The sequence below is a fragment of the Lepisma saccharinum genome, chromosome 5 (genome assembly GCF_977018435.1).
Source record: "Lepisma saccharinum chromosome 5, izLepSacc3.1, whole genome shotgun sequence".
Taxonomy (NCBI): domain Eukaryota; kingdom Metazoa; phylum Arthropoda; class Insecta; order Zygentoma; family Lepismatidae; genus Lepisma; species Lepisma saccharinum.
The window spans coordinates 84350149-84368944 of record NC_139233.1 but is presented as its reverse complement, the minus strand read 5'-3'; the positions used below and the strand labels follow the sequence as shown (position 1 = coordinate 84368944).

The window sequence follows — 18796 nt, the reverse complement described above, 5'->3', positions numbered from 1 at the left end:
ACCCAAAATGACCTAGGTATTATCATTGATGAAAAACTCACTTTTAATTATCATATTATAGCTACCACTAAAAAAGCCATGCACCTTCTCGGTCTTCTATGTAGATTTAGCGAAATTCAAAACCCATCATCCCTTGCTTTATTCTTTAAATCTTTCATCTCGCCCATCCTTGAATACTGTTCCCCAATTTGGGCAATGGCCTCAAAAACCAATCTCACCAGAATAGATTCTGTTCTCAGTTTCTTTCTTGCAATTGTTCACCATAGAATACCTTCCTTTCGAGATGTATCCAAATCACACACCATGGGTGCTCTGAATATTCACACTCCATCCTCTCGTGATCTTGCTGACATGAAATTTTTATACAAGATAATAAATGGCAAAATCAGAACAGATCTCCTAATCAGTGAATTCACACTTAGGATACCCTAAAGTAAACGTGCAACCTGCAACTCTTCCACAACCCAACCACTAGACTATCCCTTCTACAACGCTTCTTGTTTTACAGGCTCCCAGAAATCTACAACAAACTTCCCCTGAATGTAGATATTTTCCTTCCAGAACGTAATTTTTGTATATTACTGACCAAGAACATGTAAATCTATCCCATCTTGTTACTGTTTTTATCTTTTGTTATTATTTGCTTCTACTTTATGTTGTGTCAGTGTAAAATGACCAAATAAGACTGTATCTGAAACTCTGAGTAAATAAATAAATAAATAGTGTTGAGTCACTCACACCCTGCAGGTTTCGGAATTATAACTGCGGAAAGTTCCCTTGAACGATCTGTTGGATACCTAAGAAGTTAACGCGTTTCTAAATTGGAAAGTACCCGGTTTCTCAGTCTCGCGCTCCTAGTTACCCCGTGAACATAGATAGACTTACCTAAATAAAAACTGGTTAAAACTGATATCCTGTGGTTCGAGTATTCTCTCTGCCCTCCTGAGATGGTTCCAGTGCGGACCTTTGGAGTTCTCATGATGCTGACTACAGGAGCTGTGGGTAATTAACTTTGTTCCTGCGACTGCGTGTGTCTGCAGATACAGTGTCGAGTCACTCACACCCTGTAGTCGTGGGAACGTAACAAGTTCACTTGTGCAGAATAAGCCCCACTGTTCATAGTAGCCCCATTTTGTGTGACAAAATGATATCTTTTTAACACACCTCTGTTTTAGAGGAAGCTTTCGAAAAAACTTTGTTTTGTGACAATTGGATTTGTTGCACACCATGTCTAAAATGTCTACAGTGAAACATGATGCATGACGTTCCTCAATTGTTGCTCACCAGGGCAAAGTTTCCATGTTTCTGGAAAACGTGAAAGCACCTGTTCCTAGGTTTCTATTTTTTATTAGTTCCATTTTGCGACCACATGAGAATTATTGCACTCAGAGTGAACCATTATGATCCCAAAATAAAATAGCAATTTTTTCCAGGTGGTTTTCAAGATTAGTTCAGTAAGTATAAAACAGAAAAACATTTTAGAACACACTGTTCAGAATAACCCCACTTGTTCAGAATAACCCCACATTATGGTACTATGGAATACATACATTTCGTGAGTATCTATTTTGCGAAAAACAACATTTTGGGATCCTACTGTTCCCTTCTTCAGGTTTTCGTCTAGGCCAGTACGATCACCACATAGACGCATCAATTAAGGCAAGGATTGAGGTAGCAGGTAAAACAGGTTAAAAAGGATAAAATATTGACTCAATATCAACTGACCCCATACACGTAAAAACCTTCATGTTCTAATCCTAACTTTAAAAACTCCAAATCTAAAAAAAAAAAATCTCGTAAAAAAACTTTTCACACGAAACACGTTAAAAATCCCTACACACTGCCATGCTCCCCGTTACGAAGTATGCATCAAACTGATATGGCTTCTCGTGGAATGCCAGAAGTTGCTCGGCTCTTGCCCTCTCCCACTTTTCCCTTCCCCCTCACAGCCGTGATCAACGCGGCCCTCGAGGTTAAATATTTTGAAGTAGATATGACGCAGGGAAAAGTGGGAGAGGACAAGAGCCGAACAAATTCCGGCATTCCATGAGAAGCCGTATCAGTTTGACGCATACTTCGTAACGTAGAGCATGGCAGTGTGTAGGGGTTTTTAACAACGTGTTTGGTGTCAAAAGTTTTTTACAAGATTTTTTTTAGATTTGGAGTTTTTAAAGTTACGATTAGAACATGAAGGTTTTACGTGTATGGGGTAAGTTGATATTGAGTCAACATTTTATCCTTTTTAACCTGTTTTACCTGCTACCTCAATCCTTGCCTTAATTGACGCAGCTATGTGGTGATCGTACTGGTCTACACGAAAACCTAAAGAACGGAACAGAAACAGATACTCACGAAACGTAAGTATTACATAGTATATATATTTTTATATTGTACTTCTAATATACATAACGTGAGTAAGTCGCACACGCCCCAAATATGAGCAGATAATTAAGGTTACAGCTTTTGTAGTAGTTTAACACTTCAATCTGTATTATAGTGGATAAAATAAAATATCATATATATGGAACAAATATTCACACATTTGTGGCAAAAAGAACTTTAGAAATGAACACAATATCAATTAATCAGTCATGCAAAATAAACATATCTCTCAAGCCTACATCTTCAAAGTATCTTGTGTAAAGGAAGTTACTAAAGTTGTAATTATTAGTTGTTGTTATCATTATCAAGTAACAGAGCATATTCTACTCCTTTTAATGAACTTCATTGGAACTCACTGATCAATTAGATGATTTTGCAATGAAAATTTCCATGAGGTTTTTGTTTTTTTCAAATTTAGTTCTCTAGGTTTTCCAGGTGTGTTGGAACCCTGTACAAGAAATTAAATGGTTCTTGGATGAGGGAAGGCAGAAGTGGGGAAAAGCATATGCCCTTCATAAGTTTACAGGTAAACAAAAGTTGTGACAGTCACTTGTTAGCTCAGTCAGGTACACGTCTGTCACATAATGCCAAAATCACAGATTCAAACATCGATGAAGTCACACAATTTACTACCCCCATCCCCTCCCCAAACGTATCAAACATGCATAAATTCTGAACAATTATTATCCCCAAAATTTTTATTGATTAGAATTTACAAATTACTGATATTTATTCTAAAAAAAACATGAAAAACTTTTGATAATATGTCATATTGTTCATGGCCTACAACTTCTATTCAGCCTCTGATTAAAGGGAAATGAGGAGGAGAATGGCACTTCTAACACTTCTAATATTGCCATGTCACACTGCTCAACAATGAAATTTTTACCTGCACTCCCCAAGAAAACTTTATAGATTTTGGGGTGCTGTATTTAAAAGTTGGAACCACATTTAAAATTATGCATACAGTAGACTCTCGATTCTACGACCAAAGATATAACGACCCTCTCAAAGTAATGACCCTTTTCCCGGGAACCGTGAAAAATGTGGAAAAAAGTTGAAAAACTGAAGGAAATCTGCCAAAAATATGTTTTTGCACTCATTTTAGTCGCACTCATTCCCTTCACGAGCGCTCAACCGCTCGCAAGTGGGTCTGATCTAAAAACAAACAGTACCACACCACGCTTGAGTGATATCCAATAGCATTTGACCTCTGCCCTCCCCTCCCCCAAGCGTGCCAATGTTACCTCCTACCCGATGGCCACTACCCAACGTGCCAGGCTTGATTTGCCATTGTGATTCCGCTTGCTCTTGGATACACAAGAAGAGAAGATCGAATGCACTTGGATGTTATTTTAAACGACCTTCCCTTGTTTCCTTTTCCTAAGAGATACTGACAACTCACCGATGGGAGGGGGGAGGAGGGACAGTCCAAAATGACTGCTGGAATTGCAGTCTTTCTCAATGTGTATGGCAGGTCAAGCTCTTACATCGACAAATACACCACCTTGAGAAATGAGAGATCACATGAATGTACCAAAATACAGACGCGTGGTGCCTGGAAGTCTCGTCCATCTGTCCAGCTCTGACCTCAAGTTCAGCAGGTTCCCGTGAGTGAGCAACTTCTGGCCTTGTAGCTGACAACTTTTGGTAACCGCTTTCATTCAAAACCTGTTCTTTGTTCCCTGCAACACTTCATATAAAAGCGAAACTGTTAGAGATAGTCAAAGTCACATAGGCCAACTAAAGATCATCAACCCGCTTAATGATTTGTCATCCAAGCTTCCGCAAAAGTTTACTTCGATCTTATGTGCATCATACCTCCCGTTAACAACTTCATACGTTTTCCTAACTGTGACAATGTCGTAACGGGTTTTTCATGAACTAGAATTGTAAGAATTTCGTGGAAGAGCAACGACTGTGCACAATTAAAAGAAAATAACATTATTTTCAATCATTTTTTGTGAAAACATGCATCCTGTGAATAACAGGTTGTATAACTACCAGGATAAATGGTGTTCCTGTCTACTAGGAATCTGTGTGTCCGTTTAAGCTTAGTTTAAGCTGAAAATTGGCGCAAATTCCAACAACGACCCCTTCGAAATAACGATTTTTTTCCCCGGAAACTGTGAAAGGTCATTGTATCGAGAGTTAACTGTATGTAGTAATTTACATGAGGTTGTAAGGCTTCAGAAGGCACTGAAGTGTCATCCTTACTTTTACGTGGTACACTCTGGACTTCAGTCTTGCAGGCTAATGAGGCACTGACAACTGGACTCTCAGCCAGTATAATCCTCAGTTGGGCTTGTGTTGTATTCTTTCCTTGTGTGTTTATGATTGTACCTTCACTATTGATCCTAGAAGCATGTTTCTCGCAAATTTCAACAAATACGTAACATGTATTCTGTACAGAACACTGTAAAAATCATAAATTTTCCCATGTGAAAGTTTAATATTTTCAATAACATTCTGGCAAAAGTGCTCTTTTATGAATTAGTAGTACAATTGCCACACAAAGTGTTATTACTTCAGCATTATTTTCCCCTCACAAATGACCAACAAAGATTTTTATCACAGCTTGTAATCAAGAGGTCCTGAGTTCGACACCTGGTGGAGGCACTAGTGGTTCGGATCCCACTTTAAATTGTAGGTCCAGTCCCGATTAGCCCATCTGTGCATAAAGTGGACTTAAACACTGATTCCCACCGATACAGATACTTGAAAATTGTAATAATTGAAAGTTATTCAAATATTCATTAACAACAGTGTGTGAGTATTCTACTCCAATTATATGCATCAATTGACCAAGATTTTTGTTATAAAATATTTTAAAAAAATACATTAGAATAATAAATTACAAGTTATGTCATCATAAAATTAAGTTTTTTTTTACATAAAACTGGTGCAAAGTAAAGAGAAAATTCTAATTCTGCATAATTTCTAGGATGATTAGACAACGCCAAAGTGTCGAGAGGCATTTTTGTGGAATCCGTGAAAGACAAAATGCCGGAAAAGTATTGGTCGGTATCGGTAGATACTTTCCGATACATCAGCTTCGGTATCGACTCAGCCCTAGTTATGAGTACTGATTACTTTAGCTATTATGCAAATGGCAACAGAATGGACTTTAGAATCAATCTGATTTTTTGCATGGACTAAAGCACTTATTGAACTTGCTGTTCAAATTTGCATTGTACTTTGGTTATTGTACATCACTTTCCTGACCATTCCTTCTTTCTTTCAACACTAATTTAAACAATTAATTTTGCATTAATTATGCATTAAAGAAATACATGATGGAACAAGCATATACCGATGATTTACACCCATGAACTTTTGGCTTCACTGTGAAAGACAGAAACTTTTCTCTTAGCTCTTGTAACACAACCAACCACCACAAAAAAAGTACAACATACAGACTATGGAATGCCTGTCACATGCAACAATATTTAAGATACACAACAGTTAGACCCCACCTCTGAAAGATCTGTGTCTATGGAACTGTCATCAGCTACAAAGTACAAGCAGCCTTCTCCAATTAAAATTTCACCCTGAATCTCATCGGCAGGCGTAACCACCCTGGCAGGGCACATGTGCTGTATCTTTTCATTCATATGCAGGCGCTCAATAAGCACAGAAGAAGTGGACGACTGATCATCTTCTTCAAACAAGAATGACAAGGGTGGTGGTTTCTGCAAAGCATCTGCAAGGAAATTGGGATGTCGACATTTTTAAATGAATACATGCAAAAATACTATTAAATTTATCTGATTAGAAACAAGACACAAGTTTTCTTCAAATTTGGGGGAATAGTACTCTTTCAGCATCAGCCAATATTGACATACAGTGTACTGGTTTCTTGGTAAAAGTACCAATACTGATTTGATATTTCAGGGTGTCTACCAAAATAACAAATCCAAAATTCTTGACTTTTTCAAGACTTTTCTTGACCTGTCTTTCCTTCTTCTTAACATTTATTTAATCGTTTAGGATGTAGTTAAAAATTAAGAAAATATATATTTTTATTCAATGAAACACCCCTACCACAAGGCTGGTTAAGATGAAAACTGAAGCTGTACTTTACCAAGAGATTTAGACTTGCTTTAATTATTAATGTATGTAAAAATTAATGCTTCAGACTTAATCCTGGATGGGGAATGGCCACATTACTTTCGATAATACTCCTGCAAAACTTTACGCATACTTGAATGTAATTCTTAAGAAATAAAGTGAACAAATCTTAACCACAACTCAATACAATTTTAGATTTCCAAATATTCAATTTTACCAAATCCCAGCACAGGTATATAACAATGCAAATTCACTATACTGTAAAAAATAGCAAAAATTCTTGACTTTTTCTTGACTGATATTTCTACACAGAGTCTGTAATTGAGTGCAAAAATTGTGTCATTTTGATATTACTTTAATAAATATAAACATAAAATTCATACGATGTGTTGTGAAGTAAATGCTTAAATATTTAGTTTCTTTTCCAAAGGCAAAACACATTGCAGTGATGTGGTTAAATGCAATAAATAACAAGGTCAATAGACCATTAGCTTGCCATAGATCATTTGCAAGTTTACATCACATCACTAGAATGTCGATAATCTGTATCGGTTTCTATTATATCAGTCAATCCTCCTTAACTCCTAGCAAACAGGAGCCTCTCTTGTGTGTTAGTATATACAAACAGGAACTTTTCGCATCTGCACTTTTCAAACATACTGCAATGTACAAGAAACCATAGCAGGAGAACAAATTGTCGTAAATGGATAAAATCTACTCTTAGCGGAGTAGAAATTCATATATTGTGGCAGATATATAATGCAAACACATGCAACTCATTTTAGAAAATCGTAATGATCAGGTAATTTGGAAAATTGAATGTCTCTTACTGGATCCCTAACTTTCTCTACACTGTGATGAAGTTTTTTTCCTTTGTTTTCATTATCACATGTAAAAGTAAAACATTTCACTAAAAAACTGTGGTGAAGAGTAATACCCCATTCATATGTTATATCATATAATTTATGGGAGTAATTGACATTTTCGAAATGTGTTTGTTAAATAAATTAACTAGGGATGGGCCAATATGAAACTTTGGCCCATACAGAAATAAAATTTACCAACACTGATAACCGATATTCTACCAATCCAAGATAAAATTCCACACGGTCCTTGAAGATCGTGAATAGTTCATTGACATCCTTAATAAATGTTTGTTTCCAGGTGACTGCAGTGCAAAAGAAATTGCATATTTAGACATTTACTTTTTTTTTAAAGTAGGACGAGATTATCCATAAAAAATTACACAATTTTGCATTAAATTACAAGATATTTATAGATATATTGGATCAGTAAAATAATCGGTAATTTTACTGATAAACCGATACACTAATATGCCTATATCACTCAATACTAATAAAGTACCGATTAATCTGTCCCATCCCTGAAATTAATAATAAATGTACTGTTTTCTTTTCTTCATTCCAGTATGTCATACATTCATCTGTATGCAAATTAACAAAAAATACAGAACTGAATTATCAAGTTTTCAAGAGATGATGAGTTAATTGCTGCTACATGGGGGTGCTTTCCTTTGTAACCAACCATCTGGAAGTGAATAATTTGGGTGGTTTCATTTGAAACTATCTATCTGCTAAAGGTTTGAACTGTATTACAGGTATCAGGTATCGCCTCCCCAATGGTGCATTGGTAGCATCGTCGCCTTGTAATCAAGGGGTCCCGGGTTCGATACCCGGTGGAGGCACATAGTGGTTCGGATCCCACTTTAAGTTGTAGGTCCAGTCCCGATTAGCCTTACTGTGCATAAAGTGAACTTAAAACACCAAATCAATCAATTAATCAGGTATCAGGTATCACTGTATGAAAACACACAGTTTCCACACAATATGCAGCAGTTTATACAATTTCATACATTTGCTCTGCTCTATGAACCATGTCAGAGGTACACTCTTGCTATTTTGCTGACTATCCCACACCACCTTAACTTACCCAACTTTTGCTGGTATTCTGGTATTAAGTACTTCTTTCTTATTCCCAGATGGCACCTCTGCAATCTTTTTCTCACTCTCATTGGGCCCTCTGTTGCATCTAACTGCCATGACCTGGAAAAAATATATACAGGGTATGTCAAAATGATGGACCCGATTTCAGACATTTATTCTGTGAAATACAATAAACAAATGTTATTGTGAGACATGTGCTAAGAAAGGTAAACTGTCAAAGCTTTTTTCAAACAAATCACAAGTGTTCTATGTGAGAATAAAACAATCAGACAGATGAAAGGAAATTAACTCTTTTGCTGTGGGATTTTGAAATTCTGATATAGCTTTCAATGCATAGTTTTGGAGAGAAATTTTCAGAATTGCATAAATTTGTAAAAGAGTATTCTAAAGTACTGATATGAACTCTACAACTATTATTTGAACAAAGGATCATAGCTGGGATTCCCCTTGATGTTAGATTTTCATTGTTATTGAAGCAGATACAGTAGCGTGCCCAAGGCATGGGGGGGTTGATAGGGATCATAGCCCTTCCTTTTGGTCTAGTGTTCCTAAAAAAGAACAGAACACAAAAAGCTGGAAATGAAGGCAAAATTAGGGTTGGTTACTGAAAAAAAGTATATGTACCCCTCCCCCTCCTTTTGAAAATCCTCGGCACGCCATTGAGTGGATAAATGATCCTTTGAGGACATATGTCTATATTGCATACATACACTATTATCATTTATTAATTTTTGTTATGTAACATTACTATCCTATTAATGATGTACTATGGCACACATGGTGAAATTATCAAGTGAAAAAAATTTCAAATTTCTGCATTCCTTTTCTTATTCTAGCAGCTAATCAATTTCAAAACTCCACTCCCTTCATTATCAGGGAAAGCAGTAGACCTGTAAAATAAAGTGGTTCACTGGAATAAGAAGAACAATGTGGAAACATGGCACTTCTTCGAAACCATTACTCTATCCTACTTAATTCAATCACCATCATAAATATGAATGATGGTTAGATGAAAGGACAAACACAAACACCCATGCCTGTTGCAGGACTCAAACTCAGAGCATTAAGAAGTGATTATGAGTGAAACACTCAATATGCTTAGCTACCGAGGTGGCACATATGTGAACATTAAACCTTAGTACAACAGAACAGGAGACAATACCATGGGCATACGTGGGATATCAAGAATACTGTAACTTTATGACTGATTTCAGAGAGAACTTGTGTGGCAATCATCAACATTTTAACACTTTGTGGAATGACCTGAAAATATCATGTTTTTCCATGGAGACTGGGGTTATTTGTTGCCTTTTAAAAAATCATAGAAGAAAATGACGGATCCTTGGGACACAGTGTATATCGGAAACCGACTTACACAGATCTATATCTCAATGCCAACAGTTTTCACCACCCGTCTCGGTGAGCTACAGTACTCTCTACTTCATTTCACCGGGCCATCTCCATCAGTGACGTGGAGCATCTATCAGAAGAGATACAGCATCTTCGCATGGCTTTCAAACACAATGGGTACTCGGAACACAACATCAACAAAACATTACAACAAGTACTGTTCAAGAAGGTCAGCACATCAGGGAATCCGGACACATCGGAGAATCTGGACACACTGGGGAATCTGGACACACCGGGGAATCTGGACACACTGGGGAGTCTGGACACACTGGGGAATCTGGACACACCGAGGAATCTAGATACACCGAGGAATCCAGACACATCAGGGAATCCAGACATGCCAGGGAATCCAGACAAAGCTGAGCAGAATATAACCATCCTGCCTTACACCGGAAATCTCTCTGGAGTTATGTAGGATTCTCAAGAAGCATAACATAAAAACCATTCACAAACCACCTCCGAAGATCAGAAGCCTACTACACAATCCCAAGGACGAGTTGGGACTCAAAACACCAGGAGTCTACCGTATTACCTGTAAATGCAAGAAAGCATACATTGGGCAGATGGGTAGGACAATAGAACAGCACTGTAAAGAACACCAAAGCAGCATCAAGTATTTCCATCCTGAAAAGTCGGGTCTAGCAGAACATTCAATAAATGAGGGACATAGACCAGATTTCAGCAACACAGAAATCATAGCCAAAACTTCAAACTACTGGGACCGCATCATCAAGGAAGCAAGAGCCATTCATGAAGAAAAAGATAATCTTATTCACGGGGCTCGTACTAGAACCAGCTTGGTTAGCGTTAGTTAACCAGGAGCGCACATGCAGCAGACACACCAACCGATTGGTCCGCCATCTTCACTGGGATCCCCCTCCACAAACTTATTTACACCGGGTTGATGCTCATATCTGCACTTCAACCCTGAAGATGAGAGTGACGTTAGCTCTCGAAACCTTCAACTCACCTGGTCGATAACCCGAGAGAATCTATTAATCATTCGTCGCCAGGAAAGTTTCAAGTCTTAGTGTAAAAATTTGTTTACAACATAATGACAGATGACTTTTTTTAATGTAACAATAATTCCATAAATGAAGTTAATAATATATTTTAAACAAGTTATGATAAAACTGACATACTTTTCTTTCAATGTAATATATATTTAAGTTCAGAAAGGTATCTTCAATCACAGTAATTTAAAATTTATTGAAACATTCACGTGTGTCAGTATTGATCATATCAAGTAAGAACATTTGTACTTGGAACCAATAAAGACCAGTATTGATATAAATAGAGTACTGATTAATCTGTACTAGGGATGAAATTTTGGCCGATACCAATATAAAGTACCGATATAAAATTTACTGATACCGATAACTGATATTCTACCGATCTGATATAAAATTAGAAATGGTCCTTGAAGAACCTGAAGGTTTCATTTACCTTCTTAATAAATGTGTTTCCAGGTGACTGCAGGGCAAAAGTAATTGCATATTTACACATTTTTAATTTTTTAGAAAGTAAGGCATGGAGATTATCCATAAAAATTACAACAAAATGGCATAATTTTGCACTAAATTATCAGATATTTATCGATATATCAGATCAGTAAAATAATCGGTAATTTAACCGATACACCGATATGACTATATTGGCCGATACTGATAGAGTACCAATTAATCGGTACCATGCCTAATCTATACCATATAGTGTTCATATACTATTGATACATGTGTGAGGAATGATAGCTGAATGGTTAGTACTCCTGTTTTTAAGGCTAGTGATTCTGAGTTTGATTCCTGCTGGGAGTTGAACAATTCCATGTTGACTCAACTTTGTGAGGTCTGGGGTTCAAATTCCAGCCAGGGCACGGGTGTTCTTTGCAAGTGTTCCTTCATCAATTTCATCACATCTTCACTAATCGTCATCTCTTCAATTAGCCAAAAGTGGCAGAGAAGCAAAGTAGAATAAATAAAATCAATCAATCAACCAACTTTGTGAGGACAACTGAGAGGAGGGGGCTATTTGAAAGAATAATGCTGGACTCTGGTCTAGAAAGCCAGCAAGGAGTGATGGGACATTAGTTTTCGTTATGAAGAACAATACATAAAGATGAAAGGAAACAGTCGAAGCAGAAGGGCAGGCCAATGCCCTACAATTTTAGATGTTAAAGGATCCATGCATCTACACTCACCTTGGATATGATGCTGGGAAATGCCATATGGCCCTTTCATGTGTTAGACTTTGAATGATCTTCTGCCATTTTATCTTTATCTGCACGTTCTCACTGTACAACATCTTGATGTGCTCCATGAATGTCTTCCGCTCATTATTTTGTGCTTCTACAACAGATCTCGTAATGCTCATGGCCGATTCACTGATGTTCTTTGCCAGCCCTTCAAACCTATAAATGCTTCTGAAAACCCAACATTAAGAATAATGCAATTTACAAAATTCATGTGATTTAAAAACAACAAGCATGCAGCTTGTAACTAGTGTACAAGAAACAAACACACACACTAACAAACAAAAACGAGGCATTCATAATCATAAGAGTAAGGAAATAGCCTTTCGTTTGAACCTTCACTGTCTAGTAGGTCATTGGATTTATTTCCTACACACTGTAAGCTGCACTGACATATAATTGAGCATGAACATTCAAAATGTGTATTCAGTAAATGTTAAAGCATACATAGGATTTTATTTATCATCACTGGTACAAGTAATTAGAGGCACATATTTATGATGAATGAAATATCAAGATTTCAGTACAAAAATTGGGCACATTTCAGGATCAAAAGCAGAATATAAAATGGCACATCAGTGTTAAAATGGTGAATGTAACTCTACATTTGATTTTAAAAACTACACTTTCCTGAGTAAAGGAGTCCATTTTCGCTTTTTAAATTATGAATTGCATAACTCACAGGATAATTCAGACTTCATTTCGCATCATTTCATGAGAAAATATGGTAGGAAAATGCACTCACACGTTCAAAAACATGAAAAATCAACATTACAGTACGTTATTTCACATTTCGTGTTTTCGGCAAAACAAAATATGGATGCCTCTACAAATAATGCATTTTCAAGGTATTTTCCAAAAACACGCAAGAAGTTTTGGACCTCACCTGTACTGTGAACCTTCAATTTGTTTTTCCCACACAAGCCTGTGCTTGTCAAAATCTTCGAGAAGAAGATCCACCTTGTCTTTCCAAAGTTCAAAATTCTGATTTCCCACAGATGGTGAGAGAATGCCCCATTTTTGTAAGCATCCTCTGAAGTCACCACACAACCGCACATCATTGTTGGACATGGTTGAACTATGGGTGTGGAGAAGGTCTCGGAAAAACATGATAAATTTTTCTTCAACCTGAAAGAAAAATACAAAATTATACATCAAAATAACACATTGTACTATCAAATCTTCCATAACACAAATACAATGTGGAAAATATAAATCTTAGCAAATACAATCTTAGAAAAATAAAAAAGTTGCCTTCCCGTCCCTGCACATAAAAAAAATATTTAATCTTGTTTCAGCTGGTACAGCCTGGATTAATTAGAAACATTCCTTCACTTATTCTCATAAGTTACTCATTTTATCTTAACTGTACTGTAAATTGCATATTTAATGGGACAGTGGGGTGCCAAGAATATTTGAAGACAATAAAAAAGTGTAATGTACAATTTTCCACATATCTGGAAAAATACCAGAGAACAGGTATGACCCAATATGAAGTAGAATTAGTTTTATTAACTGCAATGGAAGGTTGTCGGCTCCTTCTGAACCAGATTTGATCCTATCAATTGCAGTTTCCACTTGAAATTCATCGATCAGTTCTAAGTTAAACTTTGCCATTTCAGTTTTATGGTTTGAAATAACTATAATAGTACTGTTTTTAGCATCTTTATTCATTGGTTGGAGAGAGAGAAATGTGTATTTATTTCATCAACTTAGGAAACATGAGCAGGATTTGCATTGCATTTCACTCCTAGCCCTAAATTTCTTAATTTGTTCCACAGTATTAATGAGTTGCATTGTAAATTCAATAATTCATATGAGACCTTTCTCCCTGCATTACGCATCAATTTCTGAGCATGTGACAGTTATTGAAACTATGAAATGCATTGGAAGAATTCAAGCACTTGTCAGCTTTGAACTTGCAGCAGTGAGCCGAATCACACTGTCGTAAGTGAGAGAATGCTGTTAGTCATCAAGGTGGAGACTGGTTGCTTGATGCATCTTTTCTTTACTGGATCATGTTTGTAAAAAAGATGTAAGATTAGACTATTTAATATATTCAGCTTGTCATTAATATTAGTGAAACTGTGTATTGTATTCCAGGGGGTTCTTGTAGCATCTTCATTTAGAGAAGTGAGGTTAATTTTCTTTAAATCGTGATATCCACTTATGTTTGGTTTGCATTTTGAAGCATTCAGCAAATAGGCATCATAAATATGGTCATGGGATGAGAGACACGCAACCACTTGTTTGTCCATGTTTAATGATTCGAGAGCAGTCCCAAGTTAAAATAACTTCTAGCCAAGAATGCAAAGTAGCCATGTAAAAGGTAGAATCGTGCTTTAAAATATTTATATTCTAAGAAGAGATAGTGGCACAAAATTTATTAACTTCAGGCCTGTCTCTTTTAAAATGAAAGTTTAGTTTGCCCAATAACAGTACAAGCAAGAACACTGGAATGAGTTTAGCCAGTTCAACCTTGCAATTTATGAAGCACGTTCCAGGCAGATGGTACACAACAGCCACGAGGAACTTCTGTTTTTTGATGGTAGCTCCAAGAAAATATATTGTCATACTTGCATAGTTACCTTCATATTTAGCCAAAACTACCACGGAAACATTTTTCCTTATCAGTGCCAACACTTTCTCTCCCACCTCATTCTTCACCTTGCAAGTAGTTCATGCTTGAGGGTGTGAAGGAATTAAGCCATGTCTCGAACACAAGAATGCAGTGGACATTTAGGGGGGTATAGCTTTCAAACAGTTGGAACTAGCAAAGTTTGGAAAAGGCATTAGCTTATTTCTGAGACCTGCGGTCATATTGGTTGACCATTGGGGAAGGTGTGTGTGTGTGTGTGGGGGGGGGGGGGGGTTATGGTGTTATGGCAAATGGCAGGGCAACTACAGTTTTTGAAAGAATTTACAGTTACTAACAAATTTCTCATTAAAAAGCAAATAACTAACTAACTCTCTAGCCTTCTTAAACCCGAAGGTTCATGACTGCAGCAACACAGGCCCTCCATCTGTCCCTATCTTGAGCAAGATCTATATACTCTTTTCCATCCCTACCGATTTCCTTTAGGTCCATCTCAACGTTGTCCCTCCATCTTCGTCTTGGCCTTCCTACAGGTCTCTTACCATCTGGTTTCCCAACAAGAATCCTGTAAACTCCTCTTTCCTCTCCCATTCGTGCCACATGGCCTGCCCACCTAAGTCTTCTTGATTTAATTATTCTAATAATATCTGGACATGAATACAAATTATGTAGTTCTAAATTATGTAACCTTCTCCACTCACCTGTCTCCTCATCCCTTTTAGGTCCAAATATTTTCCTAAGAATCTTATTTTCAAATACTCTCAATTTATGTTCCTCTTTTAATGTAAGGGACCAAGTTTCACACCCGTATAATACTACAGGCAAAATTACTCTTTTGTATATTTTAACTTTTAGTTTCTTACATATTAAACGAGAAGACAAAAGTTTATGAAGAGAGAAGTAACATGCATTTCCTGAATTAAGCCTACTTTTTATTTCCTCTTTAATATAATTTTCATTTGTTAATATTACTCCTAAGTATTTGAATTTGGAAACTGGTTCAAACGAGTTGTTATCAATAATTAGATTTTGATTATTACCTAACACTTGGTTTCGGCCTGTAAGCATATATTTAGTTTTCTCTTTGTTAACTTCCAAACCTATCTCTTTAGCAGTTTTGAAAAATATTTTAGCATTATTCTTAATCGTATTTATATCATCCCCCAGTAACTCTACATCATCTGCATATGCTAATAACTGAGTCACACCATTTAATTTTAGTCCTTCTTTAGTTTCTTTTACCTTCCGAACAGCATATTCTAAGGCAAAATTAAAGAGCAATGGAGATAATGCATCTCCTTGTTTTAACCCATCATGAATTATAAATTTGTCAGACATATTATTACCCACACGAATTTTACTTTCTGTTTCACTGGTGCATATTTTTATCATACTAACAAGCTTCTTAGGTATTCCAAACTCTACTAATATATTATATAATTTATCTCTTTTGACCGAATCATATGCTTTTTTGAAATCAATGAATAGCTGATGGACATTTTGATTATATTCCCACTTTTTTTCAAGTGTCTGTCTGATGTGAAAAATTTGATCTGTAGTTGATCTGTTACGTTTAAATCCACATTGATAATCACCTATAATTTCATTAGCATATGGGGTTAGTCTTGTTAAAAGAATGTTAGACAATATTTTGTATGTTGTTGAGAGTAGAGAAATTCCACGGTAATTATTGCAGTTCATTTTATCACCTTTTTTAAACACAGGAACAATTATGGATTCTTTCCACTGTTGAGGGATTTCTTCTTTATTCCATATTAAACAAATTAATTTATGAATTTGACATATTAATGAATTTCCACCATATTTAATTAACTCAGCTGGTATTAAATCAACGCCAGGTGCTTTGTTATTCTTAAGCCTTTTAATAGCATCTTTAACTTCAGTCAAGTTAGGTTCTGGAACTAAAGGTTCTGCTGTGTGGACTTCATTTACTTCTGATTTATCTCCTACATGGACATTTAAAAGGTCATTAAAGTAGTTCTTCCATCTATTTAGAATATCGCTTGGGTCAGCTAGAAAATCACCGTCTTTATCTTTTATCAAGTTTACTTTAGGTTGCCACCCCTTTCTAAATTCATTTACACCTTTATATAAATCTCTGATATTTTTATTTTTGCTGTTTGTTTCAATTTCGTTAATTTTGCTTTTCAAGTAATCTCTTTTTTTACTTCTAAACGTGCGGTTAACTTCTCGCTTTATTGTATTATAATTGCTTAGATTTGTATCATCCGAGTTATTTAACCACCTAAGTCTAGCCTGATTTCTTATTTCTATTAGATTATGACATTCATTATCAAACCATGGCTTACTTTTTCTTGGTTTATGGTATCCTATAGTTTCTTTAGCTGCTGATTCTATTGCATTACGTATGTGCTCCCAATTCTTATTTACGTCTGTTTCATTTATATTTTCAACATAATTTAAATCCTGCAAAACATCAAATCTATTTGACAGTTTAATTTGGTAATCTTTCTTAATTCTTCCATCAGCAAACTTTCCTGTATCAAATTTTATAACTTTTAGATTTTGTTGCTTATGATTTATCACTGAGAGTCTTTCTCTTAATTTAGCAATTACTAAATAATGGTCACTGGCACAGTCAGCACCTCTATGTGTACGAACGTCAATTATACTAGTATGCCTTCTCTTATCAATGAGAATATGGTCTATCTGATTATGAGTTTTACCATCTGGAGAAGACCAGGTATATTTATGGATATCTTTATGTTTAAAAGTGGTACTTTTCACAATTAAATTCTTTGAGGTTGCAAAAGTAATCAATCTTATACCATTATCATTACTTAATTCATGAAGACTTTCTTTACCAATCGTGGGTTTAAATGTCTCTTCTTTGCCAATCTGTGCATTACAGTCACCTAACAGAATTTTCATATCATACTGAGAAAATTTATCAAAGACCTGTTCTAACTCTGTATAAAAATCATCTTTAGTATTATCATCTTTATCTTCCGTTGGTGCATGTATGTTTATTAAAATAATTTTACACCACCTACCCTGCAAAACTGCATATGATATCCTATCATTAATAAATTCTATTGTTTTAAGAGCCGAGATAATTCTATTATTTATGAAAAAGCCTGTTCCAAAATTATGATTTTCAGTACCACCATAGAAAAAAGTATAATTTTTAGTTTTACAATTCCCTTCTCCTGGCCACCTAACTTCCTGGACAGCTACTACATCTAATTTATACTTCACTATCTCATTAACTGTACACTGAAATGCCCCAGGCCGGTAAAGGCTCAGAACATTCCAGGTGCCTAATTTAATATCCTTATTCCTAACGTATATCTTATCCTTAGTCCAGGGACCTCCCAAAGTAGTCCCCACCCGGAGATCCGAACGGGGGACTATTTTACCTCCGGAATATTTTACCTTGGGAACATCCATGGCCTTATATTTCTGTTTCTTGACATGTCTTTTTACAGTGCAGAGTTGTCAGCTCTACGCCTAACCCCCGATATGAATGGAGGAACTACTACACAAGACAAACACAAACATATTAGACAGCACAATTACTACACAAGACGAACACAAACACATTAGACAGGATAACTACTACACAAGACACACACAAACACATCACAACTACTACACAAGACACACACAAACCACAACTACTACACAATATAAACAAACAAACAAACACACACAAACACAAAAACACACATAAACACAAACAAACAAAAAACAAACAAACAAACAAACAAACAAACAAACAAACAAACAAAGAAACACACACACACACACACACACACACACACACACACACACACACACACACACACACACACACACACACACACACACACACACACACACACACACACACTCACTCACTCACTCACTCACTCACTCACTCACTCACTCACTCACTCACTCACTCACTCACTCACTCACTCACTCACTCACTCACTCACTCACTCACTCACTCACTCACTCACTCACTCACTCACTCACTCACTCACTCACTCACTCACTCACTCACTCACTCACTCACTCACTCACTCACTCACTCACTCACTCACTCACTCACTCACTCACTCACTCACTCACTCTCTCTCTCTCTCTCTCTCTCTCTCT

At 36.3% G+C, this 18796-nt stretch overlaps 1 protein-coding gene across 3 annotated transcripts in view; it reads right to left on the bottom strand.

Moving 5' to 3' along the window:
• mv (lysosomal-trafficking regulator mauve) overlaps nucleotides 1-18796 on the bottom strand; it is a 488369-nt gene that overhangs the window by 87144 nt on the left and 382429 nt on the right. For all 3 annotated transcript variants that reach the window (XM_083122737.1, XM_083122738.1, XM_083122739.1), the window contains exons 28-31: nucleotides 12962-13203; nucleotides 12025-12246; nucleotides 8404-8516; nucleotides 5859-6085 (exon numbers count right to left, since the gene is read on the bottom strand). In XM_083122737.1, coding sequence (XP_082978863.1) covers nucleotides 5859-6085; nucleotides 8404-8516; nucleotides 12025-12246; nucleotides 12962-13203 — 804 coding nt within the window. The remainder of the gene's footprint in view (nucleotides 1-5858; nucleotides 6086-8403; nucleotides 8517-12024; nucleotides 12247-12961; nucleotides 13204-18796) is intronic.